This window comes from Otolemur garnettii, unplaced genomic scaffold, assembly GCF_000181295.1.
Source record: "Otolemur garnettii isolate 467f Iridium unplaced genomic scaffold, OtoGar3 scaffold00062, whole genome shotgun sequence".
In the NCBI taxonomy this organism is placed as follows: domain Eukaryota; kingdom Metazoa; phylum Chordata; class Mammalia; order Primates; family Galagidae; genus Otolemur; species Otolemur garnettii.
The window spans coordinates 8,474,588-8,482,532 of NW_003852457.1; the positions used below are offsets into that span (position 1 = coordinate 8,474,588).

At 41.8% G+C, this 7,945-nt stretch overlaps 1 protein-coding gene across 4 annotated transcripts in view; it reads left to right on the plus strand.

Moving 5' to 3' along the window:
* SFSWAP (splicing factor SWAP) overlaps window positions 1-7,945 on the plus strand; it is a 97,178-nt gene that overhangs the window by 55,541 nt on the left and 33,692 nt on the right. For 3 of the 4 annotated variants that reach the window (XM_003792876.2, XM_003792875.2, XM_023514945.1), the window contains 4 exons: window positions 1,378-1,618; window positions 3,136-3,267; window positions 4,006-4,099; window positions 5,572-5,743. In XM_003792876.2, coding sequence (XP_003792924.1) covers window positions 1,378-1,618; window positions 3,136-3,267; window positions 4,006-4,099; window positions 5,572-5,743 — 639 coding nt within the window. The remainder of the gene's footprint in view (window positions 1-1,377; window positions 1,619-3,135; window positions 3,268-4,005; window positions 4,100-5,571; window positions 5,744-7,945) is intronic. The other variant, XM_023514944.1, reaches the window with a different exon arrangement.

Sequence of the window (7,945 nt, forward strand, 5' to 3'; positions counted from 1 at the left end):
ATGCACAGATATTAGTATTATATGAGAACATTTTTGCTTATCTGTAGTGGTAGGTATCAGGAAAATTATGCACAGATATTAGTATTATTATGTGAGAACATTTTTGCTTATCTGTAGTGGTAGGTATCAGGAAAGTTATGCACAGATCTTTGGGGGGAGTTGCTCATCAGCTTTCATAAGTGGGTGTGTATTAAGTGTGTGGCCCAGAGAAACCCAAGGTTTGGACACCTCTGAGCTGGAGAATGACAGCCTAAAAGTAGACACATGTGTGATTAATAAGCAGTAAGTCATTAACAAGTGTGAGTATGCCTATAGCATGTTGGACTCATGCATTCTCCCCAGCCTCACATGGAAAGGCAGTGATCTAAGTATCACTGAGAGATAGAACGTTTCTATACCTCGTGATCTTTTATCCTGCATAACATGTATTACTGAAAACCATGGTCAACATAAAGCTTTCAGTGTTTACTAATGTTGCTGTTTTTAAATGAATTAATTGAAAATGAATCATGAAATTGAATCAAGAAATGAAAATTTCTTAATTAGATAAACCTTTTCACCATCCCTAATGAAAGAGAAATTAATTCTCTGTGTAGTCAGAACCAGTTGCTTATCTACAACAGGATTAAAAATAAAAAATTATGATTTCATGATTAAATCTTTTATAATTTGTGCTGGTTTTGAACATTTTTATCACAAGAGATGGATAAATTTAGAGAATTTTTAATTGTTGAAACAGTGTGCTGTTATCCTATAGATATCAGCATGTGTGCACAAAATTGTGTGTCACAACTGATGATAGACAAGCTCAGAAACAGCCCAGTGTCTGTTAAAACTTCTTAAATGCATTACAGCACATCTACAGGGGTGGGGAGGCACCCAGTGCAGATGTTAAAAAGAGCAACACAGCTTTGTAGATGAGACAGTTTCCAAGATGAACATTTAAATGGAAAAAGTAAAATGCCAAGAGAATGTAGAGTTGGTGTCAAAATGGGGGAAAGCCAAGGGCAGTCATTTACATGTGTGCTTTTTCATAAGCATTGATTATCTTGACACGCCACTTAAAGAAGGGTAACCAGTTGCCTGTAGAGAGGGGATTTTTTTCCAATTCTGCACATTCTGAAGTTAGGGAGAACATTTATTTATCTAGAGAACATTCATATTTGGTTGTTTAGAATGTCCTTATACTGTTCACTTTCTGTTTATCCCTGGACATGTGTTCTGGCTTCATCTAGTTTTTCTAAATTGTTTGTTGTGTGGGCAGCCTTGTGTCAGTGAAACAGAGAACAACCTGGTTGGAAATGGGCAGACACAACAGTGTATCTGGGGGGCCTGGCCTGGCCTTGCCACACTCACTCCCCAAATCTGTCTTCCCAGCAGCTGTAGCTGCCATGTACTACAGCTACTACATGCTGCCGGATGGCACCTACTGCCTGGCGCCTCCCCCTCCGGGAATCGATGTGGCTACTTACTACAGCACTCTTCCTGCTGGAGTGACCGTGTCCAGTTCCCCTGGGGTGACAACCACTGCCCCCCCACCTCCTGGGACCACACCGCCACCCCCACCAACCACAGCCAAAACAAGCAGTGGGGCCACCTCCACAACCACCACCACAAGGTAAGTGCTGCCCCTCTCACCTACTATGAACCACTCAGCATAGCAGTCCCTACAGAAGTCTGCATCTCAATGGGGAAATTGTAATCTGGGTAACACACAAGGTCTTCATTACCTCAGTAGTTATTATCAAAATCCCCAAGTTATACCAGATTGGTGGGTGGCTCACACCTGCACTCCTAGCATTTACCTGAGGAGGGTGGATTGCTTGAGCTTAGGAGTTCGAGTAAAAATAGAAAAACTAACCGGGTGCCTGTAGTCCCAGTTACTTGGGAGGCTGAACCAAAGGGATCACTTGAGCCCAAGAGTTTGAGTTAAGGGAGCTATGATGCCACGTTACTCAGAGTGACAGAGTAAGAATATCTCAAAAACAACAACAACAAAAAGAAAAACCCAAGTTCCAAAGTTGACAGGGAAACAGAAATTGTCATAACATAAAAATTCTTAGCAAGGAAGTCCAGCCACTTACATACTTTAATTCTCATCTAGCATATAGCCCTGCCTTACCTCCAACATCTTGTATGTTCTGTTGGTGTCTTACTGGACAGTAAAAGGCAATTCAGTGTGAGGTGAACTACAGTTGTTTGCAAAACATGCAGGATGCCAGAGTTGCTGACAAAGCCATTGGGACATTTCTTGAGTCTTGCAGAAGCTATTGCAGTTGAGGATCTGGTGGTTAGACCAGATAACCTGTGCAGACAACACTGAAGCGCCCAGCCCTCCAACAGAAAGGCTCAGTGCTGTGTGGTGGATGCAATACATACAGGACAGGTGTCCTATTAGAGGGACTGGAATGACCCATGTTTACAGTAGGCTCTCAGAAAACTTAATGGAACACTTAAATGTTTCTGCAAAATATGACCCTCTTCTTTCATGGCTTGACACCTATAGGTCAACAGCTAGGGCGCCAGCCACATACACCAGCGCTGGTGGGTTTGAACCCAGCCTGGGCCTGCTAAACAACAATGACAACTACAACCAAAAAATAGCCGGGCGTTGCAATGAGCTCCAGTAGTCCCAGATACTTAGGAGGCTGAGGCAAAGAGAATCCCTTAAGCCCAAGACTTTGAGGTTGCTGTGAGCTGTGATGCCATGGCACTCTACCAAGAGTGATATAGTGAGACTATCTCAAAAAAAAAAAAATATATATATATATATATATATCCCTCTTTCAGATCACACTGAGAAACTCAAACATTAAAGGGAAGAATTTTTGGTCATGCTTGCTGACTTTTTCAATATAACAAAAAACTAGCACTTGACTTATTTATTGTTTCTAAGAATTAGCTTATAACTGGGGAAATGTTAACTAGCAGGAAAAAATGAACCTGTTTTTATCACTTTAAGTCTCCTTTTTCAATAAAATTCTATTTTCACTATCTGGTTTTAATTAGCTTCACCTTCCATAAAGAGCCTTCCCCATGTATTTTTGACCCACATACTTATGTGTCTGAGGCAGGAAAGGCCCCAAAAGCAGCCAGGGCACCAGGTCACTCAGTTCATAGGGCTCTTCTCCACAGTGCACTTGCTCCCGTGGCTGCCATCATTCCCCCGCCCCCCGACATCCAGCCTGTGATTGACAAGTTGGCAGAATATGTCGCCAGGAATGGCCTGAAATTTGAGACCAGCGTTCGTGCCAAGAATGATCAAAGGTCAGATGAAGAATTTTATGTATATTACATATATGGTATTTGAGGTTTTACTTTTTAAAAATCTAGTTACATAATTCTTTTCTGGTTTTAATCCCTTTTCTTTGCAAAGATGTCTTTAGCTAAATTTATCCTGTTAAATTGTTTAGTGTTTGGTTGGTGGTTTTGATTATGTTAACTGTTTTGTTTTTTAAGTAAGAATGTGGCTCAGTGAGTAGGGCACCAGCCCCGTATACCGAGGGTGGTGGGTTCAAACCTGGCCCTGACCAAACCACAACAAAAAAATAGCCGGGTGTTGTGGTGACCACCTGTAGTCCCAGCTACTCGGGAGGCTGAGGCAAGAGAATCACCTGAGCCCAGGTGTTGGAGGTTGCTGTGAGCTGTGTGACGCTACCACGGCACTCTACAGAGGGCAATAAAGTGAGACTCTTGTCTCTTAAAAAAAAAAAAAACTTTGAAGCTATCTAAAATAAAAGGTTGGAATTCATGTTTTCCAAGAATCAGCTTTGGAGATTTAGATACAAACCTTCCTTTTTTTCGAATCAAATAGTATTCTGGGCTTTGGGTAGTAAAACATGAAGCATGAGGTTGCATTTACAGCATGATCTGTGTGGCCTGGGCAGATGATTTCACTGCTTTCTGCCTCAGTCTCCTTTCACAAAGTTATTAACACAAAAGCTGTTGTGGAGTGTCCAGAACAGTGCCTGTCTTATTAAATGGCTTGTCCTCTTCTCTGTGCAGATTTGAGTTCCTACAGCCGTGGCACCAGTACAATGCATATTACGAGTTTAAGAAGCAGTTCTTCCTCCAGAAGGAAGGAGGCGAGAGCACACAGGTGCGTACCTATAGGTGGTGAGGGGTGAAGCTCTATTGCAGGTGCCTCAGATGCACAGGTGCAGAAATAACTTTCTGTTTATCTCAGTTTATATATGAGGACCTGTTGGTTCTAGATTTATTTTTGATGTAATCTGGCATGTACAATTTTTAACTTTGCTCTCCTCTATTGATAACATTCACTAATGTTCTTAGTGTATTGATGATCATTTGTCTTACATGTTCCAAAGAAAAAAACCTTTTTTTGTGCATTCAGTATTTTGGCTTCTGCTATTTTTAGCTACTCTCTTGTTGTATTAGCATGTTTTTGAATGTATATAATGTAAGCACGGGCTTTGCTACTGGCAAAGCTGTCCAGAGTGGAGGACTGTGTCCTGCAGCTTGGCCACCTGCTCCTCACACCCTCCCTCTTCACCAGGCCCTGCCCTGGTGTCTGTGCACAGTTTAGAGCATTCTTGCCCTGCAATCCTTCTTACTGCCTTGGCCCTCTTCTCAGTCATAGGTACAACCTGACATTTTGGAGCCTGTTTTGGTAGAGGTGAGAGACACCTTCTCATCTGTGGGTCTCTCAGACCTTCTTTTTGATTACTCACACTGCAGAAAATTGACTTTCCTGTAAGCAATGGGGGTAATTTGGAATTCTAAAGTCTTCTCAGTAATCAGTATCCAAAGAAAAGATATTAATGATTGGTTCACAAGGGAGTATCAGAGCTTTAAGAATTTAAGAAGTATAATGGTTTTCCAGAAGAGGGAACATCTCCTTTCACTTCTTCTTTTGACTCTGTTATATCAGAAAATAGCAAATCTAGGCCAGGCACAGTGGCTCCTGCCTGTAATCCTAGCACTCTGGGAGGCCAACGCAGATGAATTGCTTGATCTCATGAGTTCGAGACCAGCCTGAGCATGAGTGAGACCCCATCTCTAAAAAATAGCTGGGCATTTTGGCAGGTACCTGTAGTCACAGCTCTTGGGAGGCTAAGGCAAGAGGATTTCTTGAGCCCAAGAGTTTGAAGTTGCTATGAGATAGGACACTACAGCACTCTACCGAGGGCAACAAAATGAGACTCTGGTCTCAAAAAGAAAATAGCAAATCTGAATCTGGAAGTAAATCCCTTAGTGCAGTGGTTCTCAACCTGTGGGTTGCGTCCCCTTTGGGGGTCGAACAACCCTTTCACAGGGGTTACCTAATATCCTGCATATCAGATATGTACATTACGATTCATAACAGTAGCAAAATTACAGTTATAAAGTAGCAACAAAAATAATTTTATGGTTGGGGGTTACCACAACATGAGGAACTGTATTAAACGGTCACAGCATTAGGAAGATTGAGAACCACTGCCTTAGTACCTTTTAGGCAATAATGTAGAAATGCTGTTATCCAATGGAATACGTGTATTTTTTATCTGTCTGTTTTAACAAATTTTATACAATTTCTTATGTAACAGTTTGTAGTAATATTTGATCTCTCAGACTGTTTCAGCACCAGAAGAGGCTACTGCAGACTCTGCCCCTGAGAAGTTGAATGACGCTGGGGAGGACAGCATTTCTGAAGACGTGGCAGAGGCAGGAGGGCGAACAGGTGCAGGCGGGAAAAAGGAGGCGACATCCAGTAAAACCGTCCCAGATGGGAAACTGGTGAAAGGTATGCTGCTGCCCAAGTTATGTGTTAGTCATGTAAGTTTCATCTTAAATGAGCAAGAAAATTGTTGATTGCATAAGACTAGATACCTCTAACTGTCAGCCAGGGTAGGATTGGCAGCTCCTCTGAAGTTGCTGCAGTGACCTTCCTTGCATCATCATGCTATCCTGACTTGGCATTTGGAGTCAAGTGGATATGAGCTGGGTTTAGGAACATGTCTGACAGCCTGTGTGGCACAAGTTAACAGACCTGTTCAGGAAATTCGTCTTATACCCCGTCAGACGTCTGGGACATTATTTGTGTGCAACATTGTTTGTTGTGCCAGTGAAATTGATTTTCTTTATTTGTCAAAGTAGATCCTTAAGACTATCTACCAGGCAATATTCTGTTCACTGAATGTTGTGTTCTTAAAAGGAGATTTTCATCCAGAGAACAAACATGGATGAAATAGTCTACATAATAAAAAACTTAAAGAAAAGACTAGAGCAGGCATGTTATCATAGGTGTCTACCACAGCACTTGTGGAGCAACAGGTGATCCCACCTGGTGGGGATAAGAAGGTGCTCAACTGGTATGCAGGGAGAAGCAGAGGCCTAAAGACCTGGCCCTGGGCCTAGGCCCTGTGATGTAAGCTACATTGTTTAAGTAGTGATATGGGAGAAGCCGGGAGAAGCCTGGAGAAGCGGACAAGGATGGCTTATGGGGGGAGTTTAGTGGGAGTTTAAGGTCAGGTTTAAGGTCAGAGGAATGACTTTTCCTGGTCTGATAACTCTGTAAAGAGAGTTTTGGTCAATTGGTGACTTGGAATGGACTGGAGCACAGGTGGAAATGGGGCCATCTCACAACTCTTAGGTCAAAAGGAAAGGCAAAACAGAGGCTCGAGAGGAGGGGCTGGGCTACAGTGGCCCTCACACCTTCCTCTGTCTAGAAATGCCTTGTTTTGTAGGAGTGCTGACCCTCCAGGTAACCAAACAACTAACTAGGAAAAGGAAGTGTTTTTAGACAAGAGGAAATGCATTTTCAACTTATGATGAGAATGTAGCCTCATCATAAGTCAGGAGAAATTTGTATTCTGAATTCTGAAACAAAGACTAATAGGCATGTCAACACTTTGAAACATGAGTCAGCTCAAGTAAGGAAGGACAGTGAGACTACAACTTTAAAAAATTGACCAAATACAGTGAAACTTTATTCAGAGAAAAATGTATAGCCTTTTACGTTTATTTTGGTAAAGACAAAATAATGGGCTGGGCACAGTGGCTCATGTCTATCATCCTAGCACTCTGGGAAGCCAGAGTGTGAGGATTGCTTGAAGTTAGGAGTTCAAGACCAGCCTGAGCAACATAACAAGACCCCATCTCTACAAATTAAAAAAATTAGCCAGGTGTGGTAGTTCATACCTACAGTCTCAGCTACTCAGGAGGCTGAGGCAAAAGGATCACATGCACCCAACAAGTTTGAGGATGCTGTGAGCTAGGCTGACACCACAGGCAATAGAGCTTACCCTGGGCAACAGAGCGAGACTTTGTCTCAAAAATAAATAAATAAAGCTTTGAACTCAAGAACCTTGGAAGAAACTAAAATGCCTCTAAGGAAAACAGGAAAAGGAGAATCAAAAATCAAGGCAGAAATTAGTGAGAAAACAGTTTTTTAAAAGACAGTAAAACAAAGCAGTCATTGTGCATGTTTAATGTAGAAAAAAGCAAATGCAAATATATGACATGGGTGAGGAAAAAATCAGATATTTTAAAGTGATCAAGAAAAATATATTTTTTAAGTTTGAATGAATTTGAAAATCACTGAAAAATATTATTCTCTGAGAAAATGTAAATTTGCTGAGTGAAATAGTTTTCCAGAAGAGATAGGAAACTGACATAGATTTATGGCTTGAAGGAATTTTAAGATGTTGGTCAGTGAATACCTCTGAATCCAGGCAGTCTGCCAAGACAATGGTGGGCTTAATTCACCCTCACGAAGTAGACCGCCCATGTCATTAAAGCCACTCCAGAACATTAAAAAAGATGGGAAATTATGAAGCTTTCAAAGCTTAGCAAACTATAGACCACAGGCACTTACAAGTGTAGGTGTTAACTTATTAAATTGAATCCACCTATATATTAAAATAGTAGGCTTGGCGCCTGTGGCTCAAGTGGCCTAAAGCGCCAGCCACGCACACCCAAGGTGGCGGGTTTGAATCCAGCCCGG